General features: G+C 41.0%; 2 protein-coding genes across 5 annotated transcripts in view; one reads left to right on the forward strand and one right to left on the reverse strand.

Annotated features, from left to right (window-relative positions):
* Positions 1-24,311, reverse strand: part of LOC103388301 (trafficking kinesin-binding protein 1-like) — a 28,808-nt gene that overhangs the window by 2,936 nt on the left and 1,561 nt on the right. The window contains exons 2-16 of one of the 3 annotated variants that reach the window (XM_025061686.1): positions 20,386-20,580; positions 7,784-7,860; positions 6,890-7,006; positions 6,695-6,795; positions 5,982-6,090; positions 5,696-5,774; positions 5,467-5,597; positions 5,243-5,317; positions 4,870-5,007; positions 4,703-4,779; positions 4,351-4,590; positions 3,851-4,179; positions 1,901-2,374; positions 1,127-1,229; positions 12-127 (exon numbers count right to left, since the gene is read on the reverse strand). In XM_025061686.1, the coding sequence (XP_024917454.1) occupies positions 12-127; positions 1,127-1,229; positions 1,901-2,374; positions 3,851-4,179; positions 4,351-4,590; positions 4,703-4,779; positions 4,870-5,007; positions 5,243-5,317; positions 5,467-5,597; positions 5,696-5,774; positions 5,982-6,090; positions 6,695-6,795; positions 6,890-7,006; positions 7,784-7,834 (2,140 nt within the window). In that variant the 5' untranslated portion in view covers positions 7,835-7,860; positions 20,386-20,580. Of the gene's footprint in view, positions 1-11; positions 128-148; positions 882-1,126; positions 1,230-1,900; positions 2,375-2,404; positions 4,180-4,350; positions 4,591-4,702; positions 4,780-4,869; positions 5,008-5,242; positions 5,318-5,466; positions 5,598-5,695; positions 5,775-5,981; positions 6,091-6,694; positions 6,796-6,889; positions 7,007-7,783; positions 7,861-11,239; positions 12,236-17,750; positions 19,146-20,385; positions 20,581-24,311 lie in introns of those variants that run through there. The other 2 variants (XM_025061685.1, XM_008323235.3) reach the window with 2 other exon arrangements.
* The window catches only part of ulk4 (unc-51 like kinase 4), a 96,758-nt gene continuing 78,008 nt past the window's right edge, over positions 5,562-24,311 (forward strand). Inside the window, exons 1-2 of one of the 2 annotated variants that reach the window (XM_025061682.1) lie at positions 5,562-5,691; positions 6,346-6,448. The gene's annotated coding sequence lies outside the window, so the exon portion shown is untranslated. Of the gene's footprint in view, positions 5,692-6,096; positions 6,449-24,311 lie in introns of those variants that run through there. The other variant, XM_025061681.1, reaches the window with a different exon arrangement.

A 24,311-nucleotide genomic window follows, 5' to 3' on the forward strand; every position in this document is an offset into this window, starting at 1 on the left:
AGAGGAGGAAGCAAGGAAAAGAGAAGGAGAAGGGGGGCGTGGGGTGCAGCATGGGGTGTAGGAAGGAGTGGAGGGTGCAGAGAAGGGAACAGGTGAAGGAGCAGGAGTTGAGGTGCTGATGTGAGTGCTGCTGTCAGTGATGTCAGAATGTGGAGGAAAGTGAGGAGAAAGAGAAGAAGCAGTTAGAAATGATGAAGACGACACAGACGAGTCATCAGCTTTAATACGTGTGCATCAAACAAGGACAACACTTGATTGGTCACTGAGGCCCAGATGAGTTAGGAGACCATACTGTACGCATTCACGCTGTTATCTGATACTGAGAAGTCCGTTAGACAGTTTGGCCCACAGCAAAATCATCATAGATCATTGACTGAACCTGAGACGTGAGTTGCAAAACAAACAGTGACCGTGTTCTCACCGCTTATACTTGAAAGATTATTAAATGTTTTAATTAGTTTAAATAGCTGCATTCAAGAATCTTAAGAATTTCAGGAGTGCTATTCTTAGATTTCTGTTTTCCCTGTTAATCAACTGCTCACAAAGACAACAAAGAACACAACTAGCTAGCTTCTGTACTCGAGGTCCAAGTCAGCATTAAAATGACAAAATATTCTAGTGAAAAAGTTAAATTTCAGCACAATGCCCACCAGAACTCAGGATTGCTGTGCAAAAGATGGTTGGTTTTTATTTAGTGTTGGTCAACAGTCATGTTAGTCTGATTAGCATTAGGGAAAATCTTATTTCAAACTGTTTGATGCAAACACTCCATGCATCTCCTCACCCACATGAACACCAGTGGGAACACTCAATGGGTCTGTTCTACTTCCCCCATTACGACCATATGATACAACTCCACGTCATCTTCCTCATCATGTGACCTGCCACGGGCCAATCAGACAATACAGACATTAGGTGAATGACACAGTGGCTGCTGTGTCCTCCAGACTGACTGTGGAGGGTGAAATGTAGAAGGCTGGCCACTGAGTAATCTCACAGTGCTGTTGTCCTAAATGTCATTTACTGCCACCATGTGTTTATAAATTCCCAGTACACAGTAGTTCCAATTACAAAAAAGAACATTTGACAAAAAAATTAAATAAAAACCAATGTAAACAGAAGTCACCTTGGTGAAACTGTGGTCAGCTGATCAGAGGGGTGAAGAATCCTGCAGGTGGTGAAGGTGTATGTGGAGCTTGTGTGGGACAAACACTTCCCCGGGAAATGAACTAGAGGTGAGGAGAAGAAGAGAAAGTAAAGACAGTTAATAAATGAACCAAAAAAAAAGAAAAAAAAAAGTAAAAGTACAACCCGAAAGGGAAGGAAAGTTTCAATCACAGAAGCCCCAAGAATTAACACCAGCTCTACAGACACACAGAGGGTGAAGTGAGCACAGCTAAGGCTCCAGGAACACTCCTGGAGGAAGATGTGAAATTTAATTTATTTTACTTAATGATTCCAAATGTTTGTAGAGTATTGTTGTTTTTCCTCATTACATGGACCTAAAATCTACTTCTGATTGGTTTTAAATTCAGGTGTGACCTGCTGTAGAAACCAGTGAGATCAAAATGTCCTAAATAAAGAAACTGGCAGAAAGAAAAGAATTTAAGGAACAACAGAAGGTGTTGAGAAGAAGCAAAATAAAACAGCAAATACTCAGTTACTGATGGGGTGAGACAGCTGCGCACACTCGGCCTGCCGTGGAATGGGTGGGTGTTGGGGTGCGTGAACGACAATCGTGCAGGAAGAGACGTCACATTGGGATATGAAAAATGTCCTATGAAAGCCTTCTGGAATCCCTCACCCTCCCACCCCACCTCCCATCCTTCCCCATCATGCTCTGCGGGCTACAAGGGAGGGTGGATGCAGTGCTTGGACCACAGATAAGAGGCGCCCTCACCAGGCATATGCTCCACTGTGGTAGGCTGGAGCTCCTTGTGGCCCATGTGTCCGTTTGTCTTCTCAGAAGACGAGGGAATAGGAGAGGAGCACATGGCAGGGCTGGACAAGGAAAGCGGCGTGTCACCGACAAGTCCGTCTTTCCTTTGAATACCTGTTTTAACCACACACGCCTCTCTGTGCATTGTTTCTGATAGGTCACTTTCATCAGCGTCGCCGTTTCTCATGCGGCAGACGGACGGGGAAGAGGTAGAGCTCGTCACATCGAAGGGAGCAGCGCTGTCCTCCAACAAGCCGTGGAAGGAGTCGCACAACACTTCATCCTCCTCTGGCTGGTCAAGATGCCAGGTTTCCTCCTCTCGCTGGTCATGTGGTAAAGTGCGGAAGCCCTTGGTGAGCACACCGGGCCGATGATCCAGCAGAGCCCCCATGTGCGGCTGAGCCAGCTGCTGCCATGCGTGTAGAGTAGCAGAGCCTGTGGGATACAGCAACACATTTGTTTTAATCAGGTCTGTAACAACATTTGTTTAGAGTTGAGTACTTTATGTAAATGACAGATGAATCTCAGGTTTAATCTGCATAAGTAAACCTAACATTGTTTAACTTGAATCTATGCAAATATATAAATTTCAGGAAATACTACTATTTTATAACTGCATTAGTGTATTCTAACTTTTCTGTTTAACAGATTTCTGTCCAGTGTTTTGCTGGAATTGTCTGAGCAATCTCATTCATTTCTGTTCTGTCAGACTTCTCAAGGTCGTTGAGGTCAAAGTCTAGTTACAGTTCACTGTCTCCTGCCCTGTAACGTGTTCGCAGAGTTTTGGAAAGCAACACAAAAAGAATGAAAAACAGAAAAGGGAAGATGGGGGGAAATGTGTAACATTTTATTTTAGATCAGACCAACTGAACACAAGATGAAAGTGCAAAGAAAAGACAAACACAATAAGAAAAAAATGACCAAAGAAGGAGTAAAAGCATTGTACATTACATACAGTAATATACTGTAATCAGTAATACTGTATACGTCATGTTAAATTTGAAAAAAAAGAGGATTTTTATTTAGGCACGGGGTGGTCATCTGTGGTGAAAGCCACAATACTTTTTCTTTAGTTACTAATTTGAAAATGACCAACTTCAAACACTAGATGGCGGTATATAACAGGTCGTGAAATGACCGAAGGCACCGTTTTGCAAATAATCTCGCAACAAATGCATAAACATTTAACTGTTCAGATTACACAACAATTATAGAATGACATGATATAAATAACGAAAAGCAGAGAAATTACACTGCTACAATGTAAAGTGCTAACATAAAATATAACACTAGAAAATTGAGTGTTAATACAGATGTGCTTACTGCACGTATATTTAACTTAATTTGTTAGTCTTAACACCTGTTACTCTTTTACTCAATCGAATAAAACACGTCCGATATGTAAAAAGACTGACGGCACAAACCAGCAACAGAATTATTATTAAGGTCCAACCAGTTGCTATATTTCAAACCAACAGCGTGGTTGTGTGTGTCTGAAGTAGAAGGAGTGCTGAGGGTTCAGACTGCCTCCGTGTTGTCCTAACACCTCCAACAGACCCGTCAACAAAGTCAGTGGAGTTCTGACGAGAGGCTGTGAGTTTTTTAAGCTGCCTTGCTCGAGGGAACTGCAGCTCCCGTGCAGACTCATTGCTCTCATTAGTATCTTGGAGCGACTGTTATTATGAAAAATGACATATTGATTGTGTCGATGGCACTGACTGTGGTTGTCTGTTCGGGATTGGCTGCTATCTGAGTGACTTTGGAGAGAAGACTGTGGAATGATATCGTTTGGATTCTGTGTCGTGTTCTGGGCTCGGTTCTGTTCACTGTTCAAAGATTTCTGTACATTAGGATTGTTATTCTCCTTTTCAGTATTTGGAGACTTGAAAACAGCGTAAGATAAGTGATCACCTTCGAGGGGCTTTACAATCTGCAGCTTCTCCGGCAGGTAGGACCTTGCTGCGTACGAGTATCCTGACCAGATGCTTCCCAAGGACGGGTGTGTGCACAGTGACAACAGGCTCTCAGTGGGGGTCCCTGGTCCTCCGCTGCCCTCCCCGCCTTCTTTTTCCTCCTCTTTGGCAAGGTAGGCCAGCTTTCTCTCCCTCTCCTCGTCTAAAAAGCGCTTCTCTGAGAGGTAGTTGTCACGGCGGAGGGAAAGACGACGCAGAGCTGCCTCCAGGTCTCTGCTACCTGGGGTCCCTGGAGTACCAGGGGGCCGCCGGTTAGAGTCCTCCGAGCTGGAGCAAAGACACACACAGTTGAATAATAGTTAGTCTAGAGTTTAAGCTAGTTCAAAAAACCTAAACTAAAACATTGGTCTATATGCTTACACTCTTAGTGACAATAATATTTACCTCATGTACAAATAAAAACAACTTGTATGTTTTTCAGAGTCAAACAGTCCGTACCCATCATCTGGACTTCGTGAAGTACAGCTACTCTTGTTATCCAGGAAGTTCCCACACCCTGTCTCACTTCCATTTATGGAACTGGGACGAGGTGTGCCAACCCTGCTGGATCGCGCTGAGGTCAAGCATGACGTCTGATTGGATCCGGGGATATTAAGAGGGGAGGGAGCTAACGACGAACGATTTTGACGCATCAGGTTGACATTTTTTACCGTCTGGAACACTCGCTTTGGATGCAGCCTAGAAAAGAAATGATGACGATAATGTCATCAAACAGATGAGTATTTATTATGATGTCCGACCAAGTCATTCTGAGCTCTGTTCTTTATTTTCAAGTCTAGGCACATTTTACCTCTGCTCTTCTACATCTGGATCATCCATCTGGAGCTCTTTCCTCATAGTGCCCTCTATCTCTGCTGCCAGAGAGTCCTGGAAAAGAGACAAACAGGTTGATGGATATAAATATTTTTTTCTTTTCAAACTCCCCCGCTGCCTCAGCCCTTTTGCTTTTTTACCCACCATTGGGAACAAGCCTAAAGAGTGGAAGCGTCGGGGTGTGCTGAGCGGTAGTGTTTTGTTTCTCAGGTTCTTCAGTTCCTCCTGAGCTTCATGAAGCATCTCCATACACTCAGCATACTTGTCTTGTAGTTCCTGTAGCTAAATGTGAAGAGATGTAGAAAAGAGTCAAACCATAAGCTGACTATTGTTAAACTGATATAGAAACACTGAAACTTAATAGCTCCACACAGGGTTATCACAACAGAATCTTAAAGCAGTGTGTAATGGTGAGTTCCATTTTTATGTTGTCTGGTCCGGGACTAAATATGTGTCGGTGGACACTGCTGGTGTTACAGTATGACATCACAGACAGAAGGTTGCAGGTCTGGCTTACCTCAGCAGTAAGTTGTCGCTGGGCATCTTTGGCTGCTCCCAAGTGCTGAGTTAGCTCCTCATTCTCTACGGCATACTGAAGATAGAGGAGAGCAGGTGTGAAAAATACTGACCCAACAACATGCATTTATCAAACACATACAGATAGAATTACATTTGTTGGTACTTGTACGTCATAATGTGATAAGACATCTGACTAAATCTGAACATTACAAATTTCCATACCAGCTTTGCCTTCTTCTGGAGATCAACTATCTGGGAGAGGAGGTGTGTGATCTCCTCCTGCTGTCTGGTGGCATCTTCAGTCTTCCGGGCCAGTTCTTCAGCCAGAGAGGAAATCTGCAAGTTGGCATCACCTGCGAACAAGAACAGTCGTCTCAGGATAAACCGAGGTGCCAACAAAGCTGAGTCTCAACCACATACGGCTTCACAGGAAAAAGAACGTGTGACGTACGTAGTTCTTTGACACAGTCGTTGACAAGTTGTTGTTCTTTCTCCTCATAGGAAATAGTTTCTGTCTCCAAGTGACTGGCCTGGAAATAATAACAAAAGAAATAGATGGTTAATCAAAACCACACCGATGACATCAGAGTGAGGGCAAAAGATAACAAACACTGAATAAAATCCACTTTTCATCATCAGTGCAGGCAAAAGAAGACTGACAGATGTGTAATCTATTTAAAAAAACACAACCTACATGTGACATCATTGTGGTTTATCACACACACGTGTAAATGTACCTCAGATCGCAGTGATTTGTTTTCCTCCTCCAAGTCTTTGAGTTTCTTCTGTAGGGAGTCCAGTGGGAAAAAGGTTGGCGTTGACACGGTGGTTTCACTAAGACGCACACTGGAAACACACATGTACAGCAGGGTGAACTGCATTACTTTGCCTTGAGGCAGTGGTCTCTCACTTAAATGAGCTGAGGGCTGCTGTTACAGCTGTGATTTGACTGGGGAGCCCACACTGGTGTTCAATGTTCAATACAAAAGGATAAATACTGTGTAATGCAACAGTGCAAATGAGATCAATTATTGTTTCTAGTTCTTAAATACTATTTTAATGAATGAACAGACTGTTGAATTTTGTTTTTATTTCCTACAGCGCAAAATTATATCATCTATGACATCTACTTGAGGACCAGATGTGGACTGTTCACGGACCAGAAGTGGCCCCTCGACCAGAAGTTTGAGACAGATGCTTAAAGGTAAAACTTATTTTTCACATAACGGCTAATGTACCACTACAGTAACAAATGTCAAAACCAGGCCACTCTCTAAGACATCTTATCAAAGACTGACAATAGTTTTATGTTTATATTTGTGCTACATTTTACACCTGTTGTAAAAACCGCACTGCATAACACTTTATGGAGGCGTAGGAAAGGGGGAGGACAATAGTGGTGAAAGGTTAGAGGAGGAGGTGTCTGAGAGAATGGAGGGAGGGCACGTACGGTGTGGAGGCCGTGGACTCTCCCTCACTCTCCTCAGCAGCACTGGTGTAAATCTGTAGCAGCTCATCTTTCATGGTCAGGTCATGACGCAGCTGAGAGACCTGTGTGTGTGTGGAAAACACAAGTGAGGAGCTGGCACCAGGAGTAAAAGGAGAGGTGGTGAGGGTTCAGTGTTTGGTTGACGACAGCGCGCACCTCTTCTCGTATGTGCTCCACTTGCTCTTCCAGCAGTTCATTTCTCTCACTGAGGGTTTTGTTTTTCTTTAAGAGGGACTGACCGATGCGCGCCGCCAACTCCAAGTCACGCTCTTTCTGCACAGTTAAAGTCAAAGTTTTTAAGAAAGCATAGTTATCAAACTTGTTATTCACGTAATAGCCAACAAATATTGATAAAGTCAAAGCAATGACAAACTAAAGGTTTAAAAATTCATCAAGGAAGAACAATTGTAGTTAAACAATTACTCTTGAACAAAGATGTCAATATTAACAAGTCATTGAATAAAGGAAGTGAATTTGCTAAACCAGTGGTGCGCAAACAGTTGGTAAAAAAGGATAATCGGTTTCTGCATCAAAATATTCCTACCAAGTGAAGCCAAACACGTAGACAGGAAATGCTTGGCGTTTTAGCCTGGCTAATTATTAAATATATTTATGTAGAGTTTCAGGTCAAATAATATTTACTTTAAAAGTTTAAGGACCACTTGCTTTTGTTCTAATTAGTAAAAACAAAAAAGTACTTCTCCACTGTCATTAGTGTCACTAAACAGAACTGGTTTGTGTTTGCAGCTCTAACTACTAACCCTCGCTTACAGGAAGTAGTGGGTATGAATGCAGGTCTGTTTATTTAGAGTTTGATAACAAAAACAAATAAAAAGTACAAATTTAAATTTCAGCAGCCACATGCTAGTGATATTTGGCTGTTTATTTGACTATCAGCGGACGTCATCGTTCGTGTTTTATTATTGGCTCGTTGATATGAGCTCACTCTATTTTAGGTTCTTCCTCCTCAGCCTCATGGCCCAGTGACAGTACAGAACAGAAAAAGTAAAAGAGTTCTCTGCAGGTCATGTGACTCAACATGAATCCTACCTCTTCCAGCAGTCGAGTTACAGCATCAATGTCACTGTAGGTCTTCGTCATTTGGCCCACTCTGTCAGCACACAACACTGCAAAGAAAGGGGGAATCACAGACTCAGAAATTTGGTTTTGTTTATTTTTTGATTGATTTTTTTTCCCCTGGAGTTGACTCCTTGGCTATTGCTCTTTCTAGCATTTATCCACTATTACCAAATGCACAAAATGAAGTACATCATCAGCCTCAAATGTGATTAGTCTCATTGTTATTTTCACACAAAATGGAGACATGTCTCAAAATGTAAAGCAGCAAACGGCCACTGATTCAAAGCTCTGACTTTTGCTTTAATGGCCGTTCGTCCACACTAAAATGAACAAATGGGATTAGTATCATTGTTATTTTCACACAAAATGGAGACATGTTAGGTCTCAAAATGTAAAGCAGCAAACGACCACTGATTCAAAGCTCTGACATTTGCTTTAATGGCCGTTCGTCCACACTAAGATTATGCTACATTCATTACCCTGTGTTTCCATTTCCATATCTACTTTTGCTATAGTTTTCACTCAACATATTTTTATCCATGAAGTCATGTAGTGACTGGTATCCAGCTGTACTCTCACACCTGAAGATCACTGCTTTAAAATTTAAGCACACTCAAGGGTTTCGAGCACACCTATGAACCCTGTAAATAACTGGGTGTTGTGTTATCCGGCTGATGACAACAGAGTGAGTCACTTCACCTCAGGGGTCGAAGTTCACACAGCAAGCAGCAGAGACAAAAAGCATGATATCAGTGATATCACCTGTCTGGTTCAGCCCACTCTGAAAGACCAGGTCACTTTTCATTTTAATGAACAACAAACGATTTTCCATCACAGACATTTATATTATATGCAAGACAAACAGCTTCAAGCGTATTTATATTAATAGGCGCATAATCATGTCAGTACACGCTACTGTAAACACTGCAGTACAAACCACTGTAAACACAAATGATTTAAAATGCAAAATGGATTTGGCAAACGCAAATTTACCTAATAATCATATCATCACCTGAAGAGCAAAGTGCTCGAGAACACAAAAACACACAGCTGGTTATATTTTAGTCAAGGAAAGAATTTAATATTATGATCCATTTCTATAAATTTAGAAATTAATACCTAATGTAAAAATGTTAACACAAGCACAAGCAAAATTTGAAAAATCGAAACCATGCAGGTTTTCATGAGACGATGAAATTCTGTTCTGTGGTTGTAGAAAAACTTTGATTCTACATTACCATGGCAACAGGGATATACTGTACTGTACTGTCCATGTTTGGTGCACCGTTAAGAGGAGCACCAGACAACAATGACTACTGTCCGTCAACAATGACCATTCTATTTTTATCTCGGGTTTAACAGAGTGATTTTCTCTGTAACTACAGCATAGCAAACAAACACAACTGCAAACGCTGATCACGTGCTAAAGAAACACTGCCATACCTGAAAGACATGGACCATAAAAAGATTCAGCATCAAACAAAACAGGCTGTAAAATGATTTTATGTTTTGATCGTAAAAGGACACAAGTTTATTTCTCTTCCTAAGAAAGAGGGTGAATAATAATTAAAAAAAAAATCTGATTAAACTTAAGCTTTGTACTGACAAACACTGACCTGAGCATGGTACAACAAACACACACACTCACTAACACCTCTCTTAGGTTTTGTAAAAACAAAACACTTTAATAATAGGATACTTCTTTGACTACATTTGCACACATGGAAAAATGCAGAATTTGCCCCCGTTATCAGATCATTAGTAACATTATTGAGTTGATAGTGTCAGGCGTAGCCTGTTTACTCGTAACACACACAGTCCTGTGTGTTTGCTATCCTTTCAAAATTGTCGGTTTCCAAGGAACTACTCCACCCAGGTCTGATAAATCAGTTGACCTCAGTTGACCTCTAATGCACGTAGAAATGTGATTTATTTAAAGTGACTTTTAAGGAAGTCCACTCAACTGAAAACATTTAGATGTTAACACTAATGATATTCATAAAAACTTCCTGGTCCGGAACTGACAGCAGAAAACCTGTTATGTATTTAATTTCTTTAATGATTTACTTCATTAATCCATGAGGTCAAATGGGTGGTGAAGGAAAATGAACCGGAGCCAGGTTGTGTAGGAGGAGGTGCAACCAAATACTGTGAGGAGATCAGGTTTTTTTCTTGGTATTTAGCAGTGAGAGCAGGTAACTTTAGACAGAAACTCCCTCTTCTTCTTTGTTAAATGCAGGACGAAGGAAGAAATTCTATTTAAATGTGATTTCAAAAAGGGGGGTATCTTACAGCAATTGAGACTTTGTTAAATTTTCTAGTTTTCTAGTGTTGCTGCTCTCAGTGGCATAAGGGTAATGGCTGCTGCTGAGTAACAGACACCACACAAGTTCACAGACAATAAACAAGCACCATGACAAAGACTGAAGGGCAACATGCAGTCAAGTTCAAAGTGTGGCTCTTCAGTCCAGATTATATTTTGAATTATTTACAGGGATTATTTTACAATAGTACAAAATATTTTAGTTTGGTTTTTTGTTTGGACAAACTTACATTTAAAAAGGGGGTGAATTTAATATTTTCTTGAATAAATAGTCAAGGCCATGGGCTTTCTAAACAGAAAAGGAGTCAGTTTGTAGAACTCACATCAGTGACACCTCTGTGTTTCACTGCTTCTAGTGTGGAGCCTGTAAAAATTCTCATAATTCCAACTGTAGCTCATTGTTAAAGTTGCAATGCTCCTAGATTTCTAACATCTTGAGTATCTGAATTAAAGTCAGCACAGCTACGAGCAGAATACTGACAGTGGATTTTCTGCAAAATTGCAATAACGAATCCAAAATCGTGAAACTGTTTACATACTTCTGCATATTTTATAATAAGAAAGAAAGTCATACTGCCTTCGACACTTCTGACACAAGCATGCATTGCACTGAACGTAATCCATCACGGCTTTTTCTCTAATGCAAATATACCTTTACATACATGTGAGAAGGACCTCGCTGTCAGTTCACCTCAGGTTAATGAAATCACAAAACAGCCGCTCACTCCGCCCCTGTGATCGACGCTGTTCATTTCGAACATGTGCACATCTTAGTGGAATTGAAATAGACCTTTGTTTCTGCTTTGCTGAAAGTCAACATTTGAATATGTCAAATCAGCAGGGAAATGAAGCAGCAGCCAGCTTAGAGCAGATAAACATGGAACATCAAAGTCAGCAAAGGCAGGATAAAGGCTCAGGAGACAACCATACAGTCCACAGGTTATCTAATAATCCTCTTTTGAATTCACGTCATCACCGTCTAACAGATGACTTTACAAACAAACTATTAAAAAAAAGGCCAGATACACGTGGCTCTTGAAGAACACTGACTTAAAACTAACATCACAGATGATGCCTGAAACACACACACACACGATCACTACCTTCAAACAACATCTGTTGTTCGTCATCCATCTCCTCTTCTTCCTCCTGCTCCGTACTTTCACAACTGGGAAGACAGACGTACTCTTCGTCCTTGTCCACACTCTCTTCATCTTCCTCCAGTCTTGTGCTTTCACTACAGGCCATGTAGGCATATTCCTCATCTTCCAAGTAGGAGATGTCCAGCTGGTCCTCAGCAGGTGTAACCAGTGCCATGCCCCACTCTGGCACTCCAGCTAACCAGATAACCACAAAAACTGCTGGCTCAACGCCATAGATTCTACCTGAGAAGAATGCATCTGAGGGAGTGTATCTTATTTTCAGTCTATGAATCACTGCCCTGTTTGGGTGTGCCTGGATAAGAAACTACACTTTTGTTGAAAATACGGAGGGAGAAGCCTAGAAATTCCTCTTCCTCAGTACAGGCCATGGTGTGTACTCCTCTGTATGTATATCCCAGTGGATGAAGTGTTTCAAAAAGTGTGTGTATCTTATGTCCTCTGTTGTAGATCTGTGACTGGACCAGATAACTGCTCTGACTCCTCCCCCTCTGCCATGTGACTGGCCAGTAAATGGCCTGCTCTATTTTACCACGATCAGGAGGGTAGACTTCATTGACTTCACTCGTTTGATCAAAGCTGTCCGTCTGAATGTCATTTAGCCGAGTTGAGGCGGATTAAACACAACGCAGCAGAGGATTTAATCTTCTAATCTGCCATATTTTTCTGTTTGTCCATAATCACAGATCACAGACACATGCCCTCTCCACAGAGTGATTTGTAAAGTAGTTCTGCGTCTGCATGAGGAAAGTGGAGCTGAATAGTGACCGTTTGTAACAGACCTATAAAAGTCAGGTTTTTGTTTACCTCCCCCATTGGAACAACACTTTGGTACAGTCTGTTCTGCCTCTATGGAGACAAGACAGTGTAAACAATAAGGGACATGCACCTGTTCTCAGGGTGGGGCCACAGACTGAAGTAATGTAAAAGTAGAAAATAAAGGAGCAGCGTTTACAGAATAATCTTCATTTTCCATTTCCATATCTACTTTTGCTATAGTTTTCACTCAACATATTTTTATCCATGAAGTCATGTAGTGACTGGTATCCAGCTGTACTCTCACACCTGAAGATCACTGCTTTAAAATTTAAGCACACTCAAGGGTTTCGAGCACACCTATGAACCCTGTAAATAACTGGGTGTTGTGTTATCCGGCTGATGACAACAGAGTGAGTCACTTCACCTCAGGGGTCGAAGTTCACACAGCAAGCAGCAGAGACAAAAAGCATGATATCAGTGATATCACCTGTCTGGTTCAGCCCACTCTGAAAGACCAGGTCACTTTTCATTTTAATGAACAACAAACGATTTTCCATCACAGACATTTATATTATATGCAAGACAAACAGCTTCAAGCGTATTTATATTAATAGGCGCATAATCATGTCAGTACACGCTACTGTAAACACTGCAGTACAAACCACTGTAAACACAAATGATTTAAAATGCAAAATGGATTTGGCAAACGCAAATTTACCTAATAATCATATCATCACCTGAAGAGCAAAGTGCTCGAGAACACAAAAACACACAGCTGGTTATATTTTAGTCAAGGAAAGAATTTAATATTATGATCCATTTCTATAAATTTAGAAATTAATACCTAATGTAAAAATGTTAACACAAGCACAAGCAAAATTTGAAAAATCGAAACCATGCAGGTTTTCATGAGACGATGAAATTCTGTTCTGTGGTTGTAGAAAAACTTTGATTCTACATTACCATGGCAACAGGGATATACTGTACTGTACTGTCCATGTTTGGTGCACCGTTAAGAGGAGCACCAGACAACAATGACTACTGTCCGTCAACAATGACCATTCTATTTTTATCTCGGGTTTAACAGAGTGATTTTCTCTGTAACTACAGCATAGCAAACAAACACAACTGCAAACGCTGATCACGTGCTAAAGAAACACTGCCATACCTGAAAGACATGGACCATAAAAAGATTCAGCATCAAACAAAACAGGCTGTAAAATGATTTTATGTTTTGATCGTAAAAGGACACAAGTTTATTTCTCTTCCTAAGAAAGAGGGTGAATAATAATTAAAAAAAAATCTGATTAAACTTAAGCTTTGTACTGACAAACACTGACCTGAGCATGGTACAACAAACACACACACACAAACACACACACTCACTAACACCTCTCTTAGGTTTTGTAAAAACAAAACACTTTAATAATAGGATACTTCTTTGACTACATTTGCACACATGGAAAAATGCAGAATTTGCCCCCGTTATCAGATCATTAGTAACATTATTGAGTTGATAGTGTCAGGCGTAGCCTGTTTACTCGTAACACACACAGTCCTGTGTGTTTGCTATCCTTTCAAAATTGTCGGTTTCCAAGGAACTACTCCACCCAGGTCTGATAAATCAGTTGACCTCAGTTGACCTCTAATGCACGTAGAAATGTGATTTATTTAAAGTGACTTTTAAGGAAGTCCACTCAACTGAAAACATTTAGATGTTAACACTAATGATATTCATAAAAACTTCCTGGTCCGGAACTGACAGCAGAAAACCTGTTATGTATTTAATTTCTTTAATGATTTACTTCATTAATCCATGAGGTCAAATGGGTGGTGAAGGAAAATGAACCGGAGCCAGGTTGTGTAGGAGGAGGTGCAACCAAATACTGTGAGGAGATCAGGTTTTTTTCTTGGTATTTAGCAGTGAGAGCAGGTAACTTTAGACAGAAACTCCCTCTTCTTCTTTGTTAAATGCAGGACGAAGGAAGAAATTCTATTTAAATGTGATTTCAAAAAGGGGGGTATCTTACAGCAATTGAGACTTTGTTAAATTTTCTAGTTTTCTAGTGTTGCTGCTCTCAGTGGCATAAGGGTAATGGCTGCTGCTGAGTAACAGACACCACACAAGTTCACAGACAATAAACAAGCACCATGACAAAGACTGAAGGGCAACATGCAGTCAAGTTCAAAGTGTGGCTCTTCAGTCCAGATTATATTTTGAATTATTTACAGGGATTATTTTACAATAGTACAAAATATTTTAGTTTGGTTTTTTGTTTGGACAAACTTACATTTAAAAAGGGGGTGAATTTAATATTTTCTTGAATAAATAGTCAAGGCCATGGGCTTTCTAAACAGAAAAGGAGTCAGTTTGTAGAACTCACATCAGTGACACCTCTGTGTTTCACTGCTTCTAGTGTGGAGCCTGTAAAAATTCTCATAATTCCAACTGTAGCTCATTGTTAAAGTTGCAATGCTCCTAGATTTCTAACATCTTGAGTATCTGAATTAAAGTCAGCACAGCTACGAGCAGAATACTGACAGTGGATTTTCTGCAAAATTGCAATAACGAATCCAAAATCGTGAAACTGTTTACATACTTCTGCATATTTTATAATAAGAAAGAAAGTCATACTGCCTTCGACACTTCTGACACAAGCATGCATTGCACTGAACGTAATCCATCACGGCTTTTTCTCTAATGCAAATATACCTTTACATACATGTGAGAAGGACCTCGCTGTCAGTTCACCTCAGGTTAATGAAATCACAAAACAGCCGCTCACTCCGCCCCTGTGATCGACGCTGTTCATTTCGAACATGTGCACATCTTAGTGGAATTGAAATAGACCTTTGTTTCTGCTTTGCTGAAAGTCAACATTTGAATATGTCAAATCAGCAGGGAAATGAAGCAGCAGCCAGCTTAGAGCAGATAAACATGGAACATCAAAGTCAGCAAAGGCAGGATAAAGGCTCAGGAGACAACCATACAGTCCACAGGTTATCTAATAATCCTCTTTTGAATTCACGTCATCACCGTCTAACAGATGACTTTACAAACAAACTATTAAAAAAAAGGCCAGATACACGTGGCTCTTGAAGAACACTGACTTAAAACTAACATCACAGATGATGCCTGAAACACACACACACACGATCACTACCTTCAAACAACATCTGTTGTTCGTCATCCATCTCCTCTTCTTCCTCCTGCTCCGTACTTTCACAACTGGGAAGACAGACGTACTCTTCGTCCTTGTCCACACTCTCTTCATCTTCCTCCAGTCTTGTGCTTTCACTACAGGCCATGTAGGCATATTCCTCATCTTCCAAGTAGGAGATGTCCAGCTGGTCCTCAGCAGGTGTAACCAGTGCCATGCCCCACTCTGGCACTCCAGCTAACCAGATAACCACAAAAACTGCTGGCTCAACGCCATAGATTCTACCTGAGAAGAATGCATCTGAGGGAGTGTATCTTATTTTCAGTCTATGAATCACTGCCCTGTTTGGGTGTGCCTGGATAAGAAACTACACTTTTGTTGAAAATACGGAGGGAGAAGCCTAGAAATTCCTCTTCCTCAGTACAGGCCATGGTGTGTACTCCTCTGTATGTATATCCCAGTGGATGAAGTGTTTCAAAAAGTGTGTGTATCTTATGTCCTCTGTTGTAGATCTGTGACTGGACCAGATAACTGCTCTGACTCCTCCCCCTCTGCCATGTGACTGGCCAGTAAATGGCCTGCTCTATTTTACCACGATCAGGAGGGTAGACTTCATTGACTTCACTCGTTTGATCAAAGCTGTCCGTCTGAATGTCATTTAGCCGAGTTGAGGCGGATTAAACACAACGCAGCAGAGGATTTAATCTTCTAATCTGCCATATTTTTCTGTTTGTCCATAATCACAGATCACAGACACATGCCCTCTCCACAGAGTGATTTGTAAAGTAGTTCTGCGTCTGCATGAGGAAAGTGGAGCTGAATAGTGACCGTTTGTAACAGACCTATAAAAGTCAGGTTTTTGTTTACCTCCCCCATTGGAACAACACTTTGGTACAGTCTGTTCTGCCTCTATGGAGACAAGACAGTGTAAACAATAAGGGACATGCACCTGTTCTCAGGGTGGGGCCACAGACTGAAGTAATGTAAAAGTAGAAAATAAAGGAGCAGCGTTTACAGAATAATCTTCATTACTTGATGTGAAAGATAAATAGTAATATCCTAAATACTCAAGTTGAAGTATTTTTTTTAGTAACAACATTCAAAGGCATTAGGAAGAGTAAACTAAGAATGCCTTTTCAATTATGTTCTTATTTATTCATGAATGTCGCACATGTCCACTGACACTGAACACAACAGACTTCTTTGCCACAACGCCAACAAAATGTGGGTTACGTCAAAGTGGCCCAACATTCTGTTCATTAGTCACTGCTCAACAGTTATAATTAATGTAATTGCTCCAGAAACTGGATTCCAGTCCACTACCGTCCTGCATGCTTGAGTAACTCAACTCAATGGTCCTGTGGGTGCAATTCTTTGGACAACAAAAGAGATCTGGACAAAACCTCCATCAGTGGTCCTAAAGCTGGGCTCTCTCACTCTCATTGCTTCTCTGATCACATTCCGGCTTCACTCTCCAACATTTGAATTGCCATGTCACAGCTAAAGTGCGCACAACAATACTTGAAGTGTTCTCCTTATTTTGTTTCCCGTCACAATCCCATCATCCTGTCACACACACTGAAACAATAGGCTGCTCTGTTTCCACCCCCTGGCCTCTGCTATAGTTAGGGTCTGACCGTCCAGTCCTTTTGTTAGACAGGTTTCCTGGGTGCCAAAGAATAGTCAGTGGAGTGTCAGCGAGGAGGGGTTTGTGGCAACATTCAAATCCCTGGGCTAAATATAAGCCAACCTACTTCCACATCCCTCCCCTGCATATCTCAGAATAAGAACCAGCCAGCTGCTTTCTATTTCTACCTCTCAAAACAACCCACTCCACCAGGGTTTATGTCATTAGTTTCATGGCAGTAATGATACTATACTAATGAACTGTTGTCAGTATCTACAGTACATAGACTGGGTAATCTCACGGGGGAGGTTGGGGCGGGTGAGGGGTTGCTATAGCAAAACATCAGGAGATATTGCAGCTTCAGGAAGTGAATTAAACTGTTATGTAACTCCTGCTGCAGACATTTCTCTTCATGTATTTCATACACATCAATGTACATGACAATTATAACAGCTGATCACACTGCTGTCTGTAAAGGACAAATTTAAGTTTTCAATTGTTAAATTACACATATGGACCACAATAGGTAAAACCTAAAGAAAGCAGACAAACACAGACGCCACATAAAGACTCTCAGAGAAAGGATGTAGAAACAGCCAGAGATGCCAGTGATTGACACCAGCCATGGAAAATATTACTGTAGAGTTTAGTAAATAGCTTGATCTTAATTACGGTAAACTCCTCATATATGGATGTGACTAAATTATGAAGCCAAAAACAAACCATAACTCAGTTTCTAAGCAATTTAGCCAAAAACAAACCATAACTCAGTTTCCAACTCTGCCTCTGAACCACCAGAGATAGTTGCACAACACCTTAAATGTTGCTCATCTTTACACTGTCCACCTTACAGTAAGATACCCTTCAAAAGTGATGTATCATTGTCTACGACCGACTGTTGTCTTACCATCGGTACACTCTTCATAGTACCAGTCCAGTTCATAGTAATCTGCCTTGACAAACCTTTGACCTCGTCTCTTCATCCTCACAGCTCTGTCACAAAGCTGTATTGTCTCCAGTGTCCCAGCAAACTCAGCTGTAGCATTTTTGTCCACTGGTTAAACCATCGGTGTCCAGTTGTGCTATCGCAGCATCCTCAGTGGTTCCCAGTGAGGTGAAGTGAGGTGTTGGTGAGAGTCAATCCAGGATCCACATTCACTTCAGTTATTCAAATCATTTCCTCAGTGGTGAAGTTTTTTCTCCTGACATCCAAGGGAACTACAATCGACTCAGGCAGTTGTCATCCATGGTATCAGATCATTTGTTGTCAGATCACCACAGACTCTGTAACCTTGTCATACTGTTTCATCACTCAGTCACTTTACCTTTCTGGCTTCAGATCTTCACAGAATTTGTCAGATTACCCTCCAATCCTCTTCACATGTCCTCAGTCAATTCATATTTCTTCCAGTGTGGGAACGTGTCCTTCTGTCCAAACCTTCTTTGCCCTTCTGTTTCCCAACATCCCTTTCCCAGTGACATTTCTGCCTCCACATATTGAAATCCCATACAATGACTCAACACAGATACAGCGAGTGAGCAGCCGCAGCATCAGAAGCAGCAGCAGTCACGGGTTTTGCAGCAGAAGTGATGAAAATCATGACACGGTGTAGTGGGTGGAGTTAGAAAAAGGCTACAGCCAATTAGGCAAGAGCAGTTTTTCTGGCTTCCTGTCAGCCTCCTCCGCCCTCTCCTCCACTTTGTCCTTCTGTGTGGTTGCTATAGTAACAAGCTCCCGAGGCTGAAGGCTCAGCTCCATGTAGAGAGAAGTGTTAGCAGAAACAAGTGTAGCGTTGGCAGTGGTGACGTGGCTAAAGTCAAAATGAATGAATGTAGCAGTGTGTTCAGCGATTGGCTGGTTCTGCTCGGAAGTGAGGACATTAACACATGCTTCAGAAATCAGATGGCAGTGGATCTTTTTCATGACATTTTTCCCCATAAACACACGAAATTACATTTTTTAGAAGATTGACCGTAACTAAACACACAAAGCCGAAATCTTAACAGTCCACTGTCAAACAGGAGATGGCATTAGAGCTCTCAATAAGGTGTGTTACAGTTGAACACGTCACTATATTGATTATTAACAGGATGTGTAGGGCTCAGGGGCCCGGACTGTTTTACAACCAGTTGTTAATTTTCGCTGCATTTCCTTGTGTCCCTGTGCACGACACTTTGCCTCAAGAAGACAACACCACAGTCATTATTCTCCTATGATGCCAGTTTCAAGCCTAGTTAAATGGGAAGGACTGCAGCATAAAGGGTCAAATACAAACTGTATCATGTTAATTCTTATGTGGATAATGTAAACAATAGTTCTCAAATACAAACTCTACAATATCATGTTAATTCCTATGTGGATAATGTAAACAATAGTTCAACCCAGAAACCCAGGCTGGGTATTGATAGAAAAACGAATCCGTATTAGTTTTTGTATTGTGTTCTATTTCAATTGGCTTCGGCCGCTAACCTTGTTCAAAATACCCAGGCTGGGGAGGCCTACTATTGATAGAAAAACTAATCCGTATTAGTTTTTGTATTATGTTCTATTTCAATTGGCCTCGGCCGCTAACCTTGTTCAAAACCCAAATCTTGTCTAGTATTCATAATATGGGTTATTTAGAAGACGTAGAAGGTTGTCTCGTGCCCCGCCGTTGCCCTCTGTTGGTCAGCTGCCTCCATGTCAATAACTGTTTCAACCTCAACTGACAGTTTATTTAAACAGATTTAAAAACTCTTCATAATCCATAGATTGCTGACGAGGTGTTACAACTCAGACAAATACAACTGACATGGTAATCTCAAATCTGGTCCACTGTCACTGCTTCATTACCAGGAAAACAGAACATGGCAAAAATGACCTACACTGTGCTTGACATAATAATAAAGTTATTGATTATCACAAAAATAATGTATTGAGAAGGAAATGCTTTAAAAAAAAGCGTGCAGACTTTCTTACTCTGGTTTTACATTGACATTGACTTGTTACTTCCTCTCTGAGCAGCGTAGGTGAAGGTCAACGTCAATGCCACAGTCTCCATGTCCAAGCAGTAAACATTACACTGCAGTTTTATTTCTAAGATCTATTTACAACTCCTTAGTTCCATTTTAGAACATACAGTATTTTACCCTGAGTCAGTCGTCAAGCAGACATAAGTCACATCTTAATTATTTATGTTGAGAACATTAGACAACACTCCGTAGTGTCTTGACCCCCACGCAGTGTGTGCATGTGCTTAATGTGAGCCTGGGCCGTGCCCTTATTTGATTCTGGGAGAGTGAACACGAGTGTATGTGACTAACAGCAGGTACTGTTCAGAGAGCGAGCCACGAAACCAATGTTAGTGTTAACACAACAGAGGTCGTACAAACCTGTATGGGAAAATGGAAACAAACGAGAGACAGTCCTCGTGTCTGTTTGTTGTGACAGCCGTGACCAGCCATCACACCCACGCTGTGTGAGGCAGATGGTCATCTATTTGTGCCCCATCCCTGCCTCAGGTGTGGGGGTGGGTGTGTAAGAGAGACAGTGATTAACTCACAGAAGTATTTGAGGGTCTCCTCTATCTGCTCAGTGGTCAGGTCGAGGGCAGCACAAGGATCCACCAGTGGTGTGTGGACCCAGTCATCTTGATCGTAGCCGAAGATGGTGTCAGCCCTCAGCTTGTAGACAGGCAGCTGCTCCTCCAATAAGCTGATGATCTCAAGCTCTGGCAAATCAGTACTGTTACACACATCTGTAGAGACACACGGACAGACACAAGCACAGTTGTTAGAGCAAATTTATTTAAAAATTTAATTTAACTTTTTTTAATTTTTATTTATTTTCTAATGTAGTTCTTAATAAACAGTATGCAGTTACTGGACATGGTGATTGTTGTCAGAAGAGATAAATACTCATTTCACACAGTAAAATATAATAAAAAAGACAAACCTGAGATTCAAGTAATTACTGTAACTGTATATAAAAAGCATGTGCATAGTATTTTAAATGAAAGTATAGAGTGCCCACTAGTGGCCTTAACTGGTAGTGTGCGGTTTTTAGATAGATATACATTTGAACAAAACATCTACATTTGTAGCTTTAATATGATTAAAAATGAGAGAAACATTGAAAAACATTAGTGAATGAAAGTCAATCATTCTCTGACCTTTAGTCGTGATGAGACAAGATAAACAAACTGCTTTGTAAACACATAAAAACAAACAAAAAAACTTCCATCTCAACCAGCAGTGTCAACCAGAAACAGTTCAGGTATGTGCCTTTCTGTTGACAATTTGTCATGAACAAAGAAAACACATTCCGGAAGTCAGTAACACTTCCAGTAATGACAAGTAGAGAAGCTGTGAGAATAGATTTGATCATGTGGACAATGTCCTATTTATGTCATCTGTCCATCTATCTTTGTCCACAACAATAATGTCCCTCACAGTTTGCTGGTATGGACTGAATGACTTAATGCGTTGAGAACGACAGTCACACAGATTTGAATGTGTGCACATTGTATACACGTATATCCAGTCTTTTTTTTTTTTTTTCAAAATAAAATGGCCACAAACCTTCATCTGTTCACTCTTAAATCTAAATATCTTGGTCACCGTCCACAAAAGAATAATTTACTTTTTGAGCATCTCTAACATAATATACCCAACTTTTTTCATTTTTGACATGTGCTCGTAACAGATCAAGACAACAAGAGCTCTATGAGTGCTCACTAACAGAGGTACTTAATCAGTATGAGTTGATGATGAAGGCGCAGGGCTTCCTCCAAAATTAGCATACAAACTGTTGATTCAAAATACTTAACAAACAGTAACAAAAACTTGATCCTAATACTGCTGCTTTTCCCAATGTGTCCTTTTTGTGCCGATGTGAAACATGACCTGTGCACTTCTAAACTGAGTACTGATAGGATGTGGATCAGGATAATAATAGCACAAACTCGTGCTGTGTTGAAAAAAGGGTCAGAGGAGACGGACAAAAAGTGAGAGTACACGCGTGTGATGACCAAGACTGATTAAAGTAACAGAAACCTGATCTGAGACACTGAGTCTAAATATTTCATCTACCCTGTTGAACAAAATTGGCTGCTTGTTGAGGAGAAATTCTTTTGGGATGACTGTCAGAAATATTCTTAGTTTAACTCTTATACTGAGACAGACAGAGGAATTTAAAAGAAAGCCATCGATTCAAAGTTTTGCCCGTGCTCTGCCACTCATGTCATGTGTTTTAATTCAACTCCCACATTCAAATGTAAATATTGACTGTGGCGGTGGAGAGGATTATCTGCAGTGCCAGCTCCTCACCACCAGAGGAAGAAAGTTCAAGTTCACAAGTAAGACCGGGCAACGGTCACAGTGTGGGTCTGAGAAACCAACACAGACAGAAACTGAATATATTCACCATTAGTTTCAGACCATAAATCTTTACTGTGCTACACGTGAACTACACACACATAAAAAGAGCATGCTCAAAAGAGAACTGTCCTCTATTAGTGGAAGGACACATGAGCCAGCACTGCGCACAGTGTACTGTACAGTATAACTTGACCAAGTAGTACTACACAGAGCAATGAGGTCATTGAACAGAAGCAGAAGGTTTTTGACAGTCTGGACAGTACTGCAAGTACAGTATTTCACAGTGGTGCTTGATATACAGAAGTAATAGTTATGTCCATGTTAGAGTTAGTGATATTTCTTGTTTTCTTCTAAACAAACTGTAAAGTTTCCTTAAGCAACGATCACTAGGCAGAACAGGGAGGAAACCGAGTGACTCAGTGAACGACTCCCAGGAACACAGAGATCCACAGATAGAGAGGGAGACTATCATCTCCACACAGATGTTAGTCAAGCTAACACATGATCAGCTGACGCTCTGCTTTGTTTCGTACTCACTCATGGTGCCTGAAGCCCGACAGTCAGTGAAACTCCTCTCCTGCCATCACATTTTTTTTCTTCCAGGAAAGGGCAAGGTCAAGGGAACACTCTTCCAGGAAAGGGCAAGGTCAAGGGAAGTAAGCAGGAGGAAAAGAGAAGGAAGACTGAGAAGTTGAGAAGAGAAGGAGGGAGGGAGTGTAAAGTTTTAGAAAATGGCTCTATGGAAGTGGCAGAGGAGAGAGAGAGGGAGAGAGAGGAAAAGGAAGGAGGAGGGAGGGGACAAGAGTGTCAGAGTCAAAGAGACAGAAAGAGAGAGGGTGGAAAAGGGGGTTGGTTTAAAGAGTGCTGAGCCAAACTGGTCTGTAATGTCTGACATGCCAGTGATGGAATCCACATGGACCGCCCATAGCATGTGCTGCCCCCTCCTCTCTCCTTCCTCTCCCTTCTTTCAAACCCAACTTCTCTCTCTTTGTGTTGGTGGATAAAAAACAAACCTTAAGCAGTTCCTACTGTTTTCCTCCTGTTACATGGAGCTCTGACAGACACTCCTGTTCATTTAACTCTTACAGATGGAGACACAGGCCTGATGTATATGGTAGTAAATAAGAAGACTTCAAGTGTAGTGGTTCACTCTGATGACTAGGTTTAACCTCATCCACACAGTGTGTCAAACTGGTCAACGAGACGCAAAGAATTTACAATGACAATAATGGCCTGTTCAAAACAACAGAAGAATTTAGGACTCAAGGTGACAGAACAAAAGCCTTGGCCATAATATATGTTAATTTCATCAAACCAGAGAAGTAGAAAAAATATTGCTTTGTATAAAAGTTAATTCAATCAAACAAATTTAAAGATAAACAGTTTTTGGGAACTGAATAAATGATTAATGTTGCACTGATTACAGGAAATTGGATTAACATCCAATGTTCAAGGTTCTGTTCAGTATTATAATGTGTTTCAAAAACCTAATGCACAGTAAGTGCATGGCAGGAAATGGCATGGCCCAAAGTACACAGGCAACGTCACATGACCTTTAGTGAACCCTCTCAAAACAGAAGGAGAGAAAAAAAAACAAGGTCGGAGGCTCGGCCAAAATTTGCTTGAGGGTGAAGTCAACCTGGACATTATTATCTTTATTAGTTTAGAATGCAGTGCATTTACAGTCCAAGGACAACAACCTGTTACCTCAACTCTTAAACACAAACACATGCTGTTAACAGAGGCACCGATGGATCCCCGCAAATTCACTCTGATAATCCCACTCCGGAGGTGACAATACCGGAACCAATCTAAACGCAGAGGCCGGGTTCACCCGCTGCGATAAGATCAGAGGAGAACACACTCAGCAGTTTGTTTTCTCCACTTACGTAACTTCAACTCCTCTCTGTCTGCCTGTGTTTATTCTACATCCAACTCCTTCTTGCCAAGTATCCAGTAATTTTAGTTACACAAAGCTTTACATCACTGTTTCCTTTAGCCACAGTGAATTCACCGTGACTCAGGGAACTGCCTGACAGTAGAAGAGGCATTCCATTTAGGTCATTGTTTTCATTTACCCTCCAGTCTTTGAGAAACTACACTTTAATTA

Source organism: Cynoglossus semilaevis, chromosome 13, assembly GCF_000523025.1.
Source record: "Cynoglossus semilaevis isolate Cse_v1.0 chromosome 13, Cse_v1.0, whole genome shotgun sequence".
Taxonomy (NCBI): Eukaryota; Metazoa; Chordata; class Actinopteri; order Pleuronectiformes; family Cynoglossidae; genus Cynoglossus; species Cynoglossus semilaevis.